This window comes from Dendronephthya gigantea, unplaced genomic scaffold (assembly GCF_004324835.1).
Source record: "Dendronephthya gigantea isolate DGI-Jeju-01 unplaced genomic scaffold, DenGig_1.0 000045F, whole genome shotgun sequence".
In the NCBI taxonomy this organism is placed as follows: Eukaryota; Metazoa; Cnidaria; class Anthozoa; order Malacalcyonacea; family Nephtheidae; genus Dendronephthya; species Dendronephthya gigantea.
Window position 1 is genome coordinate 717,754 of NW_021163055.1, and position 19,437 is coordinate 737,190.

At 36.3% G+C, this 19,437-nt stretch overlaps 3 protein-coding genes across 12 annotated transcripts; 1 reads left to right on the forward strand and 2 right to left on the reverse strand.

Moving 5' to 3' along the window:
* Window positions 1-135: 135 nt before the first annotated feature.
* LOC114527426 (ras association domain-containing protein 2-like) lies at window positions 136-13,863 on the reverse strand. 3 transcript variants are annotated; one of them, XM_028549061.1, is made up of 14 exons: window positions 13,652-13,863; window positions 9,560-9,602; window positions 6,093-6,400; window positions 5,381-5,475; window positions 2,973-3,109; window positions 2,791-2,875; window positions 2,548-2,706; window positions 2,277-2,438; window positions 2,058-2,159; window positions 1,795-1,846; window positions 1,649-1,713; window positions 1,248-1,304; window positions 1,082-1,179; window positions 136-757 (listed from the first exon to the last, which is right to left on the reverse strand). In XM_028549061.1, the coding sequence occupies exons 3-14, from the start codon at window positions 6,397-6,399 to the stop codon at window positions 697-699; spliced, it is 1,380 nt and encodes a 459-aa protein (XP_028404862.1). In that variant the 5' UTR covers window position 6,400; window positions 9,560-9,602; window positions 13,652-13,863; the 3' UTR covers window positions 136-696. The 3 variants fall into 3 exon arrangements, with proteins under 3 accessions (XP_028404862.1, XP_028404861.1, XP_028404863.1); XM_028549060.1 differs by lacking the exon at window positions 13,652-13,863 and adding an exon at window positions 10,204-10,288; XM_028549062.1 differs by lacking the exons at window positions 6,093-6,400; window positions 9,560-9,602; window positions 13,652-13,863 and adding an exon at window positions 5,669-6,062.
* Window positions 10,430-15,397, forward strand: LOC114527427 (F-box/LRR-repeat protein 15-like). 8 transcript variants are annotated; one of them, XM_028549065.1, is made up of 5 exons: window positions 10,430-10,520; window positions 10,661-11,821; window positions 11,961-12,001; window positions 12,384-12,836; window positions 14,282-15,397. In XM_028549065.1, exon 5 carries the CDS (start codon window positions 14,399-14,401, stop codon window positions 15,305-15,307), a length of 909 nt encoding a protein of 302 aa, XP_028404866.1. In that variant the 5' UTR covers window positions 10,430-10,520; window positions 10,661-11,821; window positions 11,961-12,001; window positions 12,384-12,836; window positions 14,282-14,398; the 3' UTR covers window positions 15,308-15,397. The 8 variants fall into 8 exon arrangements, with proteins under 8 accessions (XP_028404866.1, XP_028404867.1, XP_028404868.1 ...); XM_028549066.1 differs by having other exon boundaries at window positions 10,442-10,855; window positions 11,517-11,821; XM_028549067.1 differs by having other exon boundaries at window positions 10,442-10,855; window positions 11,706-11,821.
* A 103-nt stretch (window positions 15,398-15,500) lies between these two features.
* On the reverse strand, window positions 15,501-18,429 carry LOC114527430 (dual adapter for phosphotyrosine and 3-phosphotyrosine and 3-phosphoinositide-like). The gene is made up of 9 exons (XM_028549071.1): window positions 18,324-18,429; window positions 17,509-17,625; window positions 17,300-17,433; window positions 16,999-17,129; window positions 16,877-16,924; window positions 16,595-16,657; window positions 16,394-16,479; window positions 16,209-16,296; window positions 15,501-16,073 (listed from the first exon to the last, which is right to left on the reverse strand). Exons 1-9 carry the CDS (start codon window positions 18,407-18,409, stop codon window positions 16,044-16,046), a joined length of 783 nt encoding a protein of 260 aa, XP_028404872.1. The 5' UTR covers window positions 18,410-18,429; the 3' UTR covers window positions 15,501-16,043.
* Window positions 18,430-19,437: the final 1,008 nt, after the last annotated feature.

The following is a 19,437-nucleotide window of genomic DNA, read 5'->3' on the forward strand; positions in this document are numbered from 1 at the left end:
CCCACGCGCCGCGCGTGAACCCACGCTAACGATTTGCGATGCGTACGAAAGCACAGCAAACCCAAGGAAATTAATAGAAACATATGAATGTATAAATGATCTTGGCAACAGTAGAACGCACACAACGAGAGAAACTATAATTTAAAAATATTCATTCTAGTTCACTATTTTCATAACAACCAATATTAAATACGCTTGCTATTTACAAATCGTTAACGTTAATACTGTACAAGTGGACCTGCCACTAATTTTTTTTTACATTCATTTCAAAACAGCATTCTAGGAGGATTCACTGTCAACAGAAAACTATTACAGTCAGAAAATGACTATCAAACAATTCAGTTGGCACTAGACCCCCCGACTATTTCCTCAGGAGGAAAACACCAGGTTGATTTGTTTACTAAATCATTGTCAGTACAGATCTCGCTATCCTAATTCGTTTTCACAAACAAAATTGACGTTTTTTTAAGATAAATTACATTGTCTCGTATATTTGGAACCATGAACACCGTACATCCAGTAGACATCACCATGCTTTTGTGCAAGAAAATTACTCTTCTTTTCCTTGGGGTAAAGATATATTCGTTTCGACCTCTCCAACGTGATCATCTTTTCCTGATCGCATATAAAGAAGTCATTCTCTTGCCAAACGCCTCTATATCTTTCACAATGCTAGATTGCGTGATAGATTCACCATTAAGTTTTGGAAGAGAATTCTTGGATAACTGCCTGTAAGTGCTTCTTATACTCTCGATACCTACAAAACACAACAATTTCGTCCTTGGTTGAGCCAATTCTATCCCTTACTAACACCACCGATACCATATAAACCCCAGTTCACACGGGCGATTTTTGCTGCGGTTTTTTTCCTTTGATAAATACAAACGAGTGGATGTTACGAATGTTCAAGTAAGGGCTGTAAGGCCGCCTATACACAGTCACAGAGTATTCATAACTATTCACTTGTTTACATCTGTCAAAAGAAGGAAATGGCACCAATAATCGTAGCAGACGTCCCCAAAGCAAAAGTGTGAAGTGTAAACGGCCACAAAAGAAAACTTCTAGAGGTTCTTCTTCAAACCTGTCTTTGATTTTCTTCATTTCACGTTCCTCCTCTTCGTCGAACTTCACGATAAATGCTTGCAACACAGGCGTCGCGAAATGGATATATTGTGCAACCTGTTAAAAAACAAACAAGACCATTATATTTGTCTACCCGCATTAACTTATCCACATGTGATCTTTACCTCTCTTCGGATTGTGTTTTCCTCGGTATCCTCCATTATATAAATTTTTGCTAAGTCCTTGAAGAATTAAGAAATCTGATTTAGAAATCTAGCATAAAGTACGCAGAGGTGTGCTCTCAAGTCAAAGGTTTACATAAGATGGCTATAGTTTAAAGATATAATTGATTAAAGAAAGAAACCAGACTCGGTAGGCAGTGTGAATTTGTTCAAATTGTTTACTCTGTCTACCGGGAAGTATTATTTCCCTCGTGTAGTTGCAATAGATAGAGCCAAGATTATAATTTCATAACCAGATAATAAAATGTTTGCGTACACAGAACAGCAGGTGAAAACTAAGTTCTTAAAGCAGGCTAGCAACGCTCGCGTTAAAAACACTTCGGTTAACTCGAGGCTAACCTTACCTCAGCAGGTCCCAGTCGAAGTCTAATCATTAATGGAGCATCTTCGTTGTTGAGTCTTTTAATTTCTATCGAAAAACAAAAGTATTTAGTTTATGGAAAGTTTTAAGAGATCAACTTTCACAACTGACACCTCATGTTAAACACACCTCCATTTTCATACTTGATAAATAACGAAAATTTGTCGCAAGGATCAGCAATCTGAAGAAGACAAAGCAAACATTTAAAAAGGAAATGAAATGTTTGCAGCACAAACCTAAGCTGTTTCAATCTATTTACAGGCACAATAATCCCTTCTCACCTGCCCACCTCTTTCTCTTTGTTTACTTTTAGATAATTAGTTTAATTCTTTACCAGCAACTGAAAGTTGTGCCTCCCCCCCCCCTGAACAACACACATTCTGAAAACACACCTGAAATTTGGTTAAAATCATCTTGACAACATCTGGTGTGGGTATCTTGCTTGTTAACCGTAGCGTTGTTTGAAAACCATAAGGGGGAATAAACCTTGTTGGCTAAAAACACAAAATAATTATGACTTGTTATCATTCGATTCACATTTATTGCAATCTGAAAGCCTCTGTTTTCTTTTTCAGAACAATAATAAGACTATGTTAATTTAGGGAACCTACTTCTAGACCTGACTTGGCTGGCCTCTTCTTGCGATCAGAATGACCCAGTGTGTGTCGTCGAGCTAGCTTTTCATCTGAGTTTGAGCGTGGTTTGCCTCGGGAATCCTTTTTGAAAGGTCTGTCCATGACTTTTTCATCAGTGGTCAAACTTTGACTTCTCAACTGAAAAATATTTGATGGCAAGTTATAGCACTGATAAGTTCTGTTTCAGAGTAGTTACTGGTCTAGTGTTACTAAAATTTGCAGTCAAAATGAACTGTACATCACCTACCTGTTTCATAGTTTCAGATCGTGATAATTTTTTACTCTGCACAACATGAAAAAGTCTAAAAGCACGATCATTTCTCCAGTACAAAGCTCCAAGTGTTACAGGGTCTTTAAGACCCCAATAAACCCGTAGCACTCCTTCAATGATTAACTTTCCATTTGCCTGAAATATAAAATGATACAACAGTCATCAGTTTAATTTATATGTTTCTTTTATAAGAGGTATTGATATTCTATAACCACTCACCTCTTTGCTGACTAATTGCAATGCTTTCTTCTTATCACTTTCATAATGTTCATTGTAGTATCGTAACTTTGGCAGCAGTTCATTCCTACAATTTTCAACAATGCAAAATTTAGCTATGATTTCCATTTAATGCCATACTATATCTAAAGCAAAGGTAGAATTGGCATACACTTGAAAATTACCTCAATGCAATCTGATCTGGTGGGAGTGTGGCTTGAAATCCGAGTTTTTGGTGGGACTCAACACCCCCTCGACCATAACCACCAGGACCAAACAAGAGACTATAACATGGTATGTTGCAGTATGGTATCCCTCGATGCTGCAAACAAATACAAAAAAATTTAAACAATGTTGCAATTGAAGCATTACACTAGTTTAGTTTTATCATATAGCACAGTAAACCTCTGACTTTAATGTTAGCTTTAAACACAGTAAATTCTGTTACAGTTGCTTTGAGAATTTTTACATAAGTTAATTGTATTATTAATGAGATGTAGATTCTATTCTGGCATCCATTACACCAGTTTAGTTTTATCATATAGCACAGTAAACCTCTGACTTTAATGTTAGCTTTAAACACAGTAAATTCTGTTACAGTTGCTTTGAGAATTTTTACATAAGTTAATTGTATTATTAATGACATGATAGATTCTATTCTGGCATCTTTACAAATTGTAGGCTGGGCATTCAGAATCATACTTTACTTATATTGAGGTTACAATTCCTGTCTGGTTTCAAATAATAGCATAGCAGGTCAAAGGTGGCAAATTACTGATCAAAACACAGATTGCTATTAAATATTGTTTTGATGGAATTTTATACAACTATTAAGTATTAATAATTGTTTATTGCCATTCAGAGAACAATAATCAGAAATAGTTCATCTCACTAACAGAAAATATTTGCCCCTATTTGTAAGAGACAAAGGCTTACACATTTGAATATCTTTGTCTTCCCACAATCACACACAGACAAAATAATATTGACTTAAATTACTTCACAATCACAACATTTAACTGGGTGTATGAATTATTTCAAACTAAGCTTTGAATAAGTTCTTATTTATGTTAAATTTACCATCCATAGGCTAGCAGTATGGGGCAATCTTCTGTGAATATAATCCACTGTGTTTGAATCCATATTTCATGAACAAAACACTCAACTCAAGGGCTTGGCAATGAATATTTTAACAGTTGGCTGCAAGCCAATCAAAGACACACTATAATTTCAAGCTGATTTGAATATTAAATACCAACATGTCAGGCTTGGCTGTAAATATGTCAGTCAGGTGATATCTTGTTAACAGAGATTTTTGGTTTAGCAAGACAACAAGTCGCAAGACCAACTTTGTAAATAAAATCATTGAAGTAAACTTCGCAACAGCAATTGGGAGTTACAACTAAAAACTGTAACTGTATTGTATAAAAACTGTCCAATGTTTGTACAAGTTTAGCAGCAATTTAAAAGAGAGTTGGACAATATAACCATCTAAATGTCATCTTGTAGTTCAAAGTAGTACCACTTTTCAAGCTGATTTTAGAAAATATTAATTTTCAAGCCAATAAATAGCATTACTTCACCAATGATGAGAAAAACTGTCTCTTACAAGTTCAACAAAGTACAGTTCACAGGTGAACTGTTAAGGCTTTTAATTCTACTAAAAAGAGTGTTGGATTTGGCCCAAACGTTTACCATTTTCTTTGCATCAAACCATTAACATTCTAAGTATGTATTCAAAGCTATCTCATTTCACATTCTTATATTTTATCTCCATGACACGAATATCATTTTTAACAGAAACGTTTCTCATGGCTAAGCAAAATTTCCATCAAAACATGGGCATTTTAAACCAAATCAAATGAAAAGATAAAGTAAAAATCCCAAGAATCAAAAGCACATTTCACTTTAAAAGGCTGAGGAGCCGCGTGACTGGTGTCTCTTAAACGGATTCAAAATTTGCATACTGTCATAACAAAACATCAGTCAAAAACGATTAAATCTATTAAAGCATGCGAACTATGGCTTAGATGATTACGACTCACAGGTTTTGTACTGTCTCCAGCACAATTTGGGCATTCCTCGGGATTAGTTAGTTCCAAATCGTCCATTTTTTAGCTTCCTGACTTTACAAAACAAAACTTGTTGTGGCCCGTTGCCGTATCTTTGCCCATCACGAGACAAAAATTCGATTCCTTATATAAAACTGTCTGACGCAAAAATGGTATTGGATTTCGCGTGTGTTAGTTTTAAACATGATACTTCCTTGTTTAGAGCACATTTACTAGTGCATCGGTGTGGAAAAACGTTAAAACTTTGTCGCTGAGTGGCGAAGTATGAAAAGCTTAAAGGGCAATTGTAAAGTAATTTGCGACAGTTTGGAACGAAGCCATAGAGCTACTTGAGAAACATCAACACGCAAAAGCCTGCATGTTTGCTTGAAATTTCGCAAAAAATACCTCGTATTTCTACGGCAAATTGCTATTGAACCCCTAAGCACATGAAGTTTGTTTATACTACACACTTGTGGCTGCACAAAGACACCTTTACGCGCCAAAATATCGAGTTAAAATAGCCCAAACGGATCCCTTACCTCAGAATGTTGACCTGGGTTTAAAATCTTGCCACATTCTTCACATTTTAAACATTTTGGGTGCCAGGACTTGCCCAATGAATGCTTCTGTTCGGCTGAAATTTATAAAAACATGTAAAATTTTCGACGTTTGCGGTAATCGTACACTTCACATCAAACAGACACCAGTTACTATTTATTTACTCGAGCTGAGTAAATCGTAGAAAATTGAGATCCGTAGTAATTGAGATGTCATTATAAAAAATCCTGTGTTTCCCCCGTTTCTGCTTGATCGAGTAACACACTTACCGAAATACACAGGTTTATCGCACTTTGGACAGTTCGGCATTACTTCTTTAGCGCAGGAATAGTCCAGGAAGCAAAAACCGCAACGATTTTAGCGAAAGTTTTCTTCGACAGAGCTCATTGATTTAGGCTTCGAAATTCAATTTTGAAATCGCCCACGCAGAGGAGTAGGTTCTCGCGTGGGCTTGGCCTTCCTGCGTGGGCGAGGCGCACGGAAGAACGTTATAGATCATCTGGAGCGTGACCTCGAATATTGGATTCGCAGAAATAAATCAAAGAATCAGGGTCCTATTTCCCGCATTTCAATACTTCCTGTTCGTTTTCAAATGAATACAGGAAGACACCGAAAGCGTTGTTCCATCCTAAACCCTGATTTAAGAAAGCTTTAATTTATTCTCGTGCATAGAGTCATACATACTTTACATACTTCTATTATAAAGCTTTGATGTTATTCTACTGGTGAAGGACTTGCTTCGCCCAATTTTGGCGCCCTTTTCGTTCTTGTATTTCTCCGCTTTCTTCATCTGGCTTTCTCTCATCAAAAACGACGCCCGCGTATGCCTTGGTTCTCTAAAACTTGCTGACCCTTTGGCTGACCGGCTAAAATGCTCGTTGCGGTCGAATAGGGGTGAACCAGGGGCACTGCGGGACTTGAAGAGCCTCGCTTCGGGGGGTGGGATCCAAGAAAGACTCTTTGGTCCAGGTTTACCGCAGTTCTCGTGGTAACTTGGCATGCTGCAATCAAATGGCTGTATGTTAATGTATTGAAGGTTTTGACGAGTACTTTCGTGCCACATAGGGCTGTAAAGCGGAAAAATCCTCGCTTCCGGGGTTCGGTCGACCAGCCTACAGTATAAGGACGGAAAATATTGATATTTTCCTGTCTGGAGCACAGACTCGGTAAATTTAGACATATGTAAAATCTAAAAATACATGGATTTTTCGTAGCAAATCGGTTGGAACGAGGACTTTATCAAACATTACCCTTCTTTAGCTCAGCTCAAGAATAACTGAATAACGAGTATTATATCTCATTTTAAAAGACTGAGAGTACATACTATAGTGACTGTCGTCTTGCCTAACAATTTCATGGATTCGAATGTATTTCAATTATCGTCCGTACCTAATTAGCATAAACTGCATATGATCAACACAGTTGACACGTTGGCAATGCACGCGTGGCCGGCATATGTTTGGATCACGGCTTTTTTTAAATCATTGCGTCACTTTTCATATGCAATAAAGGATAAGTAAATAATAAAACAATGTTTTGTAATGGAGACAAAATTTTATACAATAAATGCCTAAACAGCGCGGGGGGAACTGTTGATTGAACAATATGCAACTCGGTCACTTCCAAAAATAATCTTTAACGGTCGTCGCTAGCTGTGCGACATGTGTTCACCTGAAGATTTGATGATCTTTTAAACGAATTATCTTCACTTTGGAGTGATAAAACCAACAAATGAAGCCGGGATATCAACTGTATCTTCCGTTAGATTAGTATCGACAAGTCAGCCTTTATGTGAAATCTCACTTCATTTTAAAAAAAATTTGAAAACAGGCCAAGCAAGAATAAAGCAATTTAATTACAGTCCGAGTTACTTTAAAATTCATGAATCAAAACAAACATAGTTCAAAACATTTGTACGCGTTCTTCCAGGAGAAACGCGGTTTCAGGAAATTAATTGTTGCGAAAACTGAAAGATCAAACTGCGTATTATTCACTGCCTACCCTAGAATGCGTCATGATATTTCATTTGTATCTGTTGACAGGCGAAAAGTTATCTTTTTTTTGACAAATCAGGTGGAACGTACATTTTATTTTGTTGGAGCACATAATCACTTAATTATAAGGAGGGGATGAAAGCAGATGCAAAAAAATCTGTCTGGCCTTCTGAACTGAACTTCGGCTTAAAAGGAGTCGTTGTTGTTCTTCGTCAGTTGTTTCAAAAGAACGTGGACAATTCCGACTCAAACTTTACAGTCAGAAATGCTAAAGGTGCAGATCTTCTTATCATAAAAAAAATATTACCCATGACAGATTTGCTGCTCTTACCGGCATTATTAAACGATCGTGAATGCGGTAAACTGGCGTACTTTATAGTTTATTTCGATTATGTTTACAGCCACGAAAGCCAGAATCAAAGGAATCCTAAGGATCCATGCTTATCTTTATGATATAACTTGACCTAACCGTACAATGTTTAAACCTGGGTCAAGGTAGAAAGATCAATAGGACAATTATACATACAAGTTGACAATGTCAATGAGCCAAACATAATGAGAGGAATACTTGCATGTGTACGAGGATGAAAATTCTGGCATATTTTTGAATTTTGATCGCATCAAAATCCTCCATTTCACCTACCTTTGCTCACAATCTGTTTCATAATGAAAGAAGGCCTTTCGCACAGCGCGAATAATATCCAGCATTTCTAGCAAACTGTTTACCTCCGTCAACTCTATCGATTTTATAACCGTCGGCAGAAGCCTACTGCCAAAAAGCTTCTACAACATTTAATGCGACTTTGCTTGATGGCTCCTTGCACATGACAGGTGAAATGCTTTTAAGTCGATTAATAAGGGAGCGTGGATACAAAAAACGCTTCACAAGCTCAAAGCGCTTTTAATATTCTAATGAATCAGTGTCCGTATAAGTCTTAAATGGAGCTTTGCATATCTGTAGCTGATTAAAAATTAAACTCCATTTGAAATTCATTACAGATTGATATCAAATGATGTAGAATATTTAAATTGATGTCGCGGGAAATTTTGGAACGACATATATATTAATAAAGTTGTGTATTTTAGTGCATGATATTTTGTGCAAAGATAAATGTTATTAAATGTAAACAGAGGAATATGAAAGTGAAAGAAAACTTTCAAATTTCAAATGTAAATTGCCTCCAAACTTTGCCCACATGTTGACTTTGACTTCCTTGTTGCAAATGATGATTATATTATTATATCATTCAACTTGCTGGCTAGCTGCCGCGCTTATCTTCGCCAATACGGCGGAAATGGCATAGGCTCGAATTTGAATAAATAAAGTCTAGTCCTTAAACTAACTTTTTTCCATCCATCTGCTTCAAAATGAATTTCTGATGTCATCAATATTAAAAGCAAGTTGGCGTTGGATTTGCTTGAAAATTATATTTGGCAACGGTCTGACTGTTTTTGGAAGTGGATGATATGCATGTGGGAGTATTGGAACAGCATTGACGTTTAGCTAAATTTCTCAGCGCAAATATCAGTCTAGTTTCTCCAACGAGATGATCAGTCATTGATCGATTTTTGTCACTAAGACAAGCAATATTGAAAAACTAAGCGGTAGTTTATAGGAACTAAGCACTAATTCCCTTCTTTCGCCAGTTACTGAGCAGTTACTGTAGTTTCCAGACTTCGCGTAAAATTAAGCTGAAGTGGAATAGCCACGCAAGGTTATAGACACAGCTGAATTCCGTAGAGCTGACTAAGACGCTCTCTTGTAGTCTGGGAAAGATTTTCGGGACCCAAATCAGCCTGGCTATAGCTCATGTAAACACTATGTACTCGAGGCCTTAAGCCATTGAACATGCACAGACACAATCCCGACAAAAATTACGTCATCGAGTATATTCAGAGAAATTCATAAAATTTATAAAAGCCTCGCTTGAAACGACGTTTGAAGATCAGCTGCCACTTTCACACACCGCGACTTTCGAGCTGATCAGATGCACGTTGATGATATTTGAAAAATACTTGGCAAACATTGCGAAGATGAGTAATTAACTATACCAACAATCGTCATTAACATTGATGGAAACCCAAAATTAGGCGAGACGGATCGCTGTGTTGAAATCACTGTGCGATCGATTTCAAAATATAAAGAGAAATAAACAGTCGACTTACATGTTCAAAAAAGGCAATCCTTCCGCCACCAAAATTGGACTCTCTAAAAGAATATAAAAAAAAAACACGAGGTAAAATAAACAGCTCTTACTAAGGATTAGGCGAATGCATAAAAAAACTCAATTAAACGGCCGATAATGGCTAGCATTGTAAAGAAAAAAACCAGATGAAAATCTAAGTTGAAAAACATTTAGGTAATGACGCGAGTGCAGCCGTTTGTCCGTATGAAATTGCAGCAAGCGCATACTAAGGCGCGAGTGCGGAGCTCCTGATATAACTTGTCGTGATAGAAGTACGATTTCACAGCACAGGGTCAGAGGAACTTGGTATGGCGATTGTCAATCTACAACGTCTCTCTCATGATTCAAGACCGCGTCAAATTCATATACTTGACAGATTCAGTGTCTAACAACGCCACCCAGTTGAACAATCCTATTAGAACCACTCCACGAATCATGAATTTACTATAACACACGCTTTAAAGATTCATTTTCGTAGCGACGAATTGTATACTGCGACGCAGACATTCGTGGGATTATGATGTCTCTGAAAAACCTAAACTCTGTCGATCTCATGAACGTTGACAGCGAACAAAAAGGCTATAAAAAGATAAAAGTACAGCAAAGCTAACAATATTCTCAAACCTATTACAACAGCTACAGTTGAAGCATCCATTATCGCTGGCAGATTCTGAACAATGTCGATAAATCACTCTCATTTTAATGATTTGTTTGCTTGTTATGGTGTTCATTAATTATGTCTGCCATACAATGGGGGTTACCAGGGGTAAACAAATATTTGGAGATTTAGTTTGTTGTGTAACAAAGCGTCAAAGCCATTCCATGGACTTCATTATTTGAAAAATTATAGTGAAAATGCAATAGATTTCATTACTTTACGCAAAGTGCAAGTATTACGATACAAGCGTGATATTAATTGGTCGTATTGGATAGCCAATAAGGTGGGAAAATAATACCAAAGTTTACCCAGGAAGGATAGCTTGGACTTCTCAAACACTTCGAGAGAAAATTTGCTTAAGAATAATGTCAAAATGTCTCGTGAAATTTCAGGTTGTGCCCTATACGTCATCCTTTTTTTCAGTTAAATTATATACTGATGCACGGGCGTGACGATATCGAAGTCAAAACCGGAATCAAACATTGAAAAAAAAAGCGACTCGATGAAGTGAAAACTAGCCCTCTGTATTTCCGTATTCTGGATTAATCTACGAGAAAGACGTTGAGTTTCAAGAGACCAGCCGGATGTTTCAAGAAATAAGAGAGCAGGAACTCGAAGGTGATATTATACAACTTACATAAAGTGTCAGTCAATCATTTTACTCTTATAGGTAGCAAGAAGGAACAGCAAAGCTTTACAATAATATCTACTTTTACTACAACAAGAAAATATCGAATGTAATTGAAAATAAATGCAGGAATACACAAATTCTTTTGGCTATCGATTTCAGCAAAGGGCAAATATCGTTAGGACATTTCTAGTTGCATGTTATGGTAAGATTTTATACTAAAAGTACCCTGGGAAAGTAATATAAGCGCTCTTGATTACTATATATGCATGAGGATTCTGCTTCATTCATAAGGATTATGCTTAAGGTCTTATGCTTTTTTTGGAAATTTTAAGATGGAATACATGATGTACGGTTTTCATAAGTCATACATATATTTGTGTACAACAGATTTTCCATACGTATTTGATTGAAATTTTTAAAATAATGCCATTTATAATATGGTGTCATAAATCGTGTTAATATAATAGACTCAATTGAATAGCTGATTATCTTTGTAAAAGTAGCTTTTTGCGAAGGGTCAAAGTCAAATTGCACTTAAATTATAACAGGGTCATTGTGTGGCTGTAATGTTATCGTTACGTAGAGAGATGTTTTCAACCATTTCAGACCATTAAAAACATCATCTTCAATCATTTCTATCTTTATTAGAGAGACTATATAGTTCAGAGAAACGCAAAGCGAATTTTCAATTATTAGAAAACGAGTCAATAAGACAGTACTGAGACGAGACAATACTGAAATGAAATCCTGGAAGCCATGAACGACAGACGAGTCGAACAACAACGTTAAGTGTTTATTAGGGTCAAATTCATCGGCTTTGGAAACTGTACAATTTAGATGAATCGCATCACGGTTGATCGCGCTACCTAGTTGGTATCTAAGGAACCTTCGCAAGGAATCGTAAATCACCGTTATTTCAAGGGAGATTAGGGGCCACATATTTGCGATAGCAGGTAAAAATTCTAATCCTTATGATTGAATTTTAATCCTGTTAAAAAAACTGTTAATCTTGGCCGAATGACAGGTTACCATGCAAGCAATGGTGAGGAATTGCTACTGAAAAACATAATCCTCCTGCAATTTTCTCTTTAGGACGTGGTACACCAAGATTATGTCTAAACTACCTGATGTAGGTAATATATTTTACAATAAGCTGTACGTCGTGGTTTGTGTCTGAACTACCTGAGAAAGATATCTCAAACGTGGTGAATGTTCAGTGTAGGTAGTATTCTACAATAAGCTGCCGGTCGTAGTTTGTGTCTGAACTACCTTGAAAAAGATATCTCAAACGTGGTGGTCCAATGTGGGTAGTATTTTACAATAAGCTGTCGCGGTTTGTGTCTGAACAAGCTTGAAAAAGATATCTCAAACGCGGTGGTCCAGTGTAGGTAGTATTCTACAATAAGCTGTCGTGGTTTGTGTCTGAACTACCTGAAAAGGATATTTCAAACATGGTGGTCTAGTGTAGTGTCGTGGTTGACTACATGAGAACACTCATCAAATACGTTGGTCTAGTTATTGTCAAATCCAAACTTCAAAATGATGGTGGTATAGGATCTTGTGGTGAATCAACTGCAGATGTCAGAAATTATGCCTGGTTTCCATAAAGTCGTATTAAAGTGTCGTTAACATGTCAAGGAGGCTAATGTGATCGAATATTTCTATTTGTGCGCACTCAACAATGATCGGTTTGAATACAGAAATAAAGACAAATTTACAACCGGACTATTTCTCATCGGTGTGAAAGACTCGTTCACGAGTAAAACGAGGCTTATCATGAATAACAACAGGCGAAAACCATTGGCATACGCATCAAGATGTTTCAACACTTTAATTCACCGGAAATAATAACACAATGTACTTCCGATAGTTTAAATTGATAACTGTGCTTCTACATATGAACTGTTTGTAAAATGTCTGCATGAAGCACGGCGAGGCTTTAATAAATTTCTCGTTATCGTCAAACTGGTAAGTGCAGAAATTGTAAATAATTGCCTCTCAATTTACTAATAAATATATCTCTCTGATTTCCCACAAATGCAAGACTACCAGCCTACCGCACACAACGTCAATGCCAATGGGATAAAGTGAAATTATAAATATTATATACCACCACGTCCTTCGTTTAATTGATACAGCGCATTCTAATAATCTCTATTTTACATTATCATCAACTTTGGATTCACTTAGAGCTATAGACTTACGTTAGTATTGTATTTCGTTGTAAAATGCACATCGGATTTCAATGATAATAACAACGACGAATTAAACCAAAATCCTGACACTTTTGAGCAACGAAAGTGTTAAATATTTCACGAATGTGTGTGAAACGGTTTAGAGTATGTGAATAAATTTGATGCAAGCGTACAGCATCTGACAAAAAGATATGAATCTTTAGCGTTACTAGCAATTACAAAAAATATAACCGCTCTGTTGGAACGTACAAACATCAAAATAACAACAAAAACTCAATCACCCAATATAAACACGATTATGTTCAAAGTATGACAATGAATACTGAGCAGTCAACAGTAATATTGTGGAATGACAGTACCACTTTAGGGAAGAGCATTGCTTTATTCATCAGGGACTCAGGGTTTCGACCCGATACCGGCACGATATTTCAAGGGAAATTGGTCAAACAAGGGCAGTAAACGTTTCTCAAACCCTTTCAAATCCTTTCAAATTTAAGCCGGCGGGCGAACAGGCAATGGTTTATAATAATTGTACATATTGAAGCTGTTTTTCAAGAAATAGATAACAGAATAGTTTGATGTACATACGTTGTTTTGTTGAAGTTCCTTCAAAATTCTTCTGGTGATCGCGGGAGGAGACAAGAATTAACTACAGCCAGTTTAATGGTCGAGGAATGCCTTGAATCCTTGTAGACAAATAAATATCACTTTACATATTAATTTTGAGGTCAGGGCTTTGAGGTCAATGCGCAACCCTTGACAACAAAGAGAATATTAAACCGGAAAATACCAGAAGTGCACTCAATGAATTTAAATTTAAATTCGGATTCGCGAACTCACGTAAATCGAGTTCTTTGTTTCCAGAGAAAGAACTTTCAAATGCAAAAATTCAATTTGAGCTTCTTTAGTCAATGGGTCCTGGTGAGCTATAAAAAAATTACAGGGCGATTTTTTTTTAAATCAAAACGTCTTAAAATGCCGCAAACTTGTCATAAAACGCTAAATTTTGTTCCAAACTGTCGCAAATATTCTGTCTCTTCTAATTGTTCCAAAAGTGTTGCAATATCGTTCCAAAAGTGTTGCAATATCGTTCCAAAAGTGTTGCAATATCGTTCCAAAAGTGTTGCAATATCGTTCCAAACGTGTTGCAATAATATTCTAAAAGTGTCGCAATATCGTTCTGAAAATATTGCAAATATAAATTCTAATTTGTTGTAGAATGTTGCAGAAGTGTTGCAAAATGGTTCCAAAAATCCCCAGAGACTTTAGCTCGCGCAAAATGTCACGGAATCCTGGAAACTACAACAATGGCTGTAGCGAAGGAAAGTTTTACATATGAAAACAATGGAGAACTCTGCTAAGTTGAAGAGAAGTAAAAACAGTATAAATATTTTAACACTACCATGGCGAGATGTTATATTTCCACACATATTTTGCCACCTTCCTCTGTCCGATATATCCAGAATTCGCCGAGCAAGTAAAAGATTTAATGAGCTGTGTTTGAGCTACTTTCAGTACTGCACGGTTCTCGATTGCTTCCCTGTTTCAAAGAAACTGACGGAGCATGCATTTGTTGAAATAACCAAGAAATCATCCTGTTTGAAAGAACTAAGCTTAGAAAGCTGCAAGACGTTTAAAGACTCGTCATTGACGGTCCTTTTGGAAAGAAATCCCAATCTAATGTCATTGAATATTAACGGATGCAACAGTTTATCGAATGAAAGCTTGCTTGCAGTAGCGAGATATTGTTCACATTTGACTCATGTTTACTTGAGAGAATGCAGATGGGTGTCATCTAAGAGCCTTGTAACAATTGCCAAATCCTGTAAATTATTGAATATTATTGATCTAAGTGGTTGCTGGGAAGTCGATGATGAATGTCTGATTGCTTTGGTGATGTCATGTCCAAAAATAGCTCGCCTATATGTCAATGGCTGTTATGGGATAACTGATACGTCACTTCACGTTTTGAGTCGTCAGCTTGCGGAGCTAACAAGATTAGAGCTTGATGGTTGTTGGAGGGTCACAAATCGTGCGATAAAAATGGTTGGGGAATACTGTAGGAAGTTGAAATATCTTCATGTTAAGGATTGCCGTGACATCTCCGAGGTCAGCCTGGCCAGATTGCGGGTGAAGGGTGTGGAGATTAACACAAAACAGGAGGTACCATCATCACAAATCCTTAGACAGTATTTTAACAAACCATCAATGCACATGACACCCCTTCGATTTGATCCCACATAGAGATGGTATGTCAGAAAGTATAATCAGGGCAGTTCATCGGAAGAGGTTAAGTAAATCAGTCATTTACAATTTTCGAGTACAATTTTAGCTAGGAATTAACTAAAAATAGTATTGTAAGACAATGTTTAATAGCAACCTAGAAAGTTAATTAAATGAACATCCTTCATTTCTATAAATTAAGGCTATAAAATCATTGAAAAGTATACAAATATTAATAATACCCTACACCAAAATATATAATAATAATTTGTACATTCATTTTACAAATCACCCAAACAGTTGGGCAATGTCATCGGTCATCCTTTCCATTGGTTAAGAAAAAAATACAGTTCTGGCAGTGGTTGTTTGAAGGAACAAATACTCTTTTACATATTACATAGTGTAATTTTTCATGGAACTTGCGCTTAAATTGAGCAATTGCTTTTTGGAAAAAGCACTAAGTATGTAAAAGGGCATCAAAACATTCTGTACATAGAAAAACATATTCTTGATTAAACCTATTACTTTCTAATTCTATATGACGTACGTCTTATATGTTTAGTTTCCTTCAATTGATTTAAATTGTGCGTATTTGGATGAATAAAGGCTGATTCTCCCTAGCAGTAATTCATCAAATGATAGGTTCTTTAAATATAAGAGCACTGCGTTGTTCACTATAGATTTGTATATATATAGGCGGCATCTGTTATGACTAATTTAGTAAATCTACTCTACCGGAAAATTTCAACCTTGAATGTCAATGTTTGTTGTTCTGGCCTCCTGAATCCTGTACAAGAATAACAAAGTTGTAGATAAAGAAAGCTTTAACAAATTTGATAGCTCAATCCCATTTAGATTCTATAAAAAATATATCAAGCCCAATATTTTAAGAGGCAAGTCTCCAGTTGGTATAAATTCTTACCATTTTCCAACGTAATAATTTCACCCACTCATCAGCTTCCTGTCGTGAACTTGCAAAACAGTAAAATGTTCTATATGGCATAACAATCCTAAAATAGATACACAATATTCATCATATCTGTGCAGAGGATGTTAATAAAATTAGAAATTACATTCATAATACAAGATTTTTAAGTTTAAAGTTACTTGAAGCAATTAGCTTTTCCTTGCGTGTCATCTTCTCCAATCTCCTCGCATTTTGTTAAATCCAGTGTCCGTAATGGTAAATCATCCTGAAGGAAAAATGTTTTACTATATCAGTTGTACTTTAGAGAAAGCTTTGTCTTTTTGACTTGGTTTTAGGATACGGTGGTCATGCTGTGGAAGAAAGCTACATCTTTAACTTACACCTTTCACTTTATAATATTTTAGATCATTTCCATTAACAGCAAACCATCTTGTTTTCCAGTTCTAAGAAAAAATGATTACACCTAATGAATGAACCTTCAAGCCTGTTTCAGACGTCAAACTTTTCATTTGGCGAATCAAATGCAAACAAACTAAAACAAAGACTTCAGCTCATGAACATTAGGTTTGGCACATGAAAAGTTCGACGTCTGAAATGAGCCTAGAGTTTACTTTGCAAAAGCATCAATTCAAGGTCGATTTTAAAGAGATTGATTACCATACCTTAACACGTCCACCTTGCTTGGTGAGATAACCCTCACGTGTCGCAATCTTTAAAAGAGAGATTCATAATTACAATTACCTTTGAACAGCAAGTATAAAATAAATCCTCTTGAATTACTTACAGCACGGTTGCCTTTATCACGAACACTCTGATCTCGATCTTTCCCCCACTCAGCATGCACCCGGACGGTTTCATATTTCTCCGGTTCCTCCACATCCCGTGGATAAGGATATTTCAATAAAGTTAGAATCCCTGAAAAAAAATGGAAATTGAATAGCTTTCTTAGTTGCTGCTTTCCATGGTGTTTCAGTTTTAAACTATTTTCCCTGTGCGTGAAACAGTGTTATAACAGAAAGAAAGTTAAACTAAACTAACATTAATATAATAGTAGAGATATAGAAAATTTATAGTACATGCAGTACCTGAATCACCACCAATTAATGGTTTGTTCTCAAAATGGTCAACAAACTCCTTGAGACAATCAAATTTTCCCATTCCAAATGTATATTTCTTGCCATCCCAACCAATTTGGAAATGTTTCACAGAGTTTGCGCATCTAAAACAACAGCGATTGATCAGATTGAGAATTGAATATGATTATAAACACTGCAAGCCATCAGCAAGATCCTACCTAACTGACAATGAAAGTTGTCCTTTTTTGCTGGGTCTGAGAAGGTAGGTACCATCATTGCCATTTGCCATCAACAATCCCTCTGCCACATGCCTTGTCATATTTGGATGGTACCATCTACATATAGATGAAAAATGCATGGTGAACCCACTTGAATTATGGTGGATCTTTCTGTAAACCAATCCATTACTAACCAGCACCAGATATTTCAGGAAATATGGGGAAAATCACCTGACAGTTTTGATCAATGGTAAAAAAATCTGGCTATGTAAACTTAATAGCGTATATAGTTTCTCACGGCTCTTACCACCTGCAAAATCATCATAATTTTACAAGGAGCTAGTATAATGTATATCACACCCTTTTAGTGCCAGCAGTAAAACTTTTCTAAAGTACTTTGGTGTTAACATATAATACAATTCAGATAACTGAACATTTATTTACAATCTCGTTAAAGCACGCACAATCGCGTCAAAGCAGTCTCGTCAATATCATAAAGTATTTTTAGTACTTTTTTTTAAACGTACGCATTCTTTGCAATAGTATATGGACAATATCGATCTGTTGTTAACTTGAAACTCACGTCAAATCGTACAGAAAGATATTCATTTGTTCATATCACCAATTGAAATAATCATGTATTATACGCAATTATAACTTAGAACAAACCACAATTAGAACAAACTACGACGGTAGACGTATATTCATAATCTACTCACAATGAAAACAGAACTAAACAATGTCTGGCAATGTATCAGCACAATTAACAAGGAAACGATTGAAAGAAGTAAATAAACTTTGAAGAATATACTCACAGTATTTGTTCTAGTTCCTCATTACACATATTGTCTGATTGAAAGTTATCCTTCTCAAGTTCGCTCTCCTGATCAGGAGTCGCCATATTTTCACTTCCGATACACTCCGAACTTCACCGGTTCAAACCGGATATTGACGATTGGATGGTAAACAGACGTCAGCATATTTTGTTGTCTCCCCCGGTGGGCGTGACGTGGGTGTAGTGCACCCACAACACTGTCTTGTGCTACAGGGTATATTTTCAAACCACAGGGTGGCCCATGGACCTGGTTTCATGCAGGTAGATGAGGGCATAGAACTTGGGCCTTATATGTTTAATTAAACAAGTTGTTTGTTTGCACCAACTTCAGGGAAGCCACACCCATGTTATTTTCATTTTGAGTTAGTTAATAATTTACCTCAACAGTCCTAGTTTGTTCAAAGTTATAATTGCGTATAACACATGAACATTTCAATGTAGGTAATGAGTGCTTGCCAGATGTTAGATTCAGTATGTGATCATTCATCTGAGGTCTCATTTTTTGCCCAAATGACAATGCAAGAAGATAAACATCCACTAAAGTATTTTACCATCATGACAACATTTTCAAAATTGCTCATCACCCAGCATCCGCAAACAATGACAGACCACAAAAATCACGGTGGCAGACACAGTTACGGCACCAACAAATGAACAAATTATTGATATTTACATTGATTAGAACGTAACAATTTGACATATACATGCGATAATTGGGCAATTTTGAGTTCTAGCCAATATTGAATACTAAGTTCGTTACAAACTATGATATACTTAAGCAGTCTCTATTTACAAAAATTAGCTGCATTCATGCGAGTAAAAATATCATGCTAAGTCTATGCTTTCATTGTAAGGGGATAGATATTTTACACTACTACTCTACTAATGTATTTTACATACTTTATGTCAAAATTAACAGATGGTTTCAACAGTGGCATAGCTAGTTTCGATAATTGGGGAGCCCATATTCATGTATTCATCTTAACAGACTGTAAAGACAATTGATTTGAAAAGAAATTAATCCCGCATATCACGAATATATGAATATGGGCTCCCCGAATATCACGCTGGCTATGCCACTGAGTTTTAAGTAG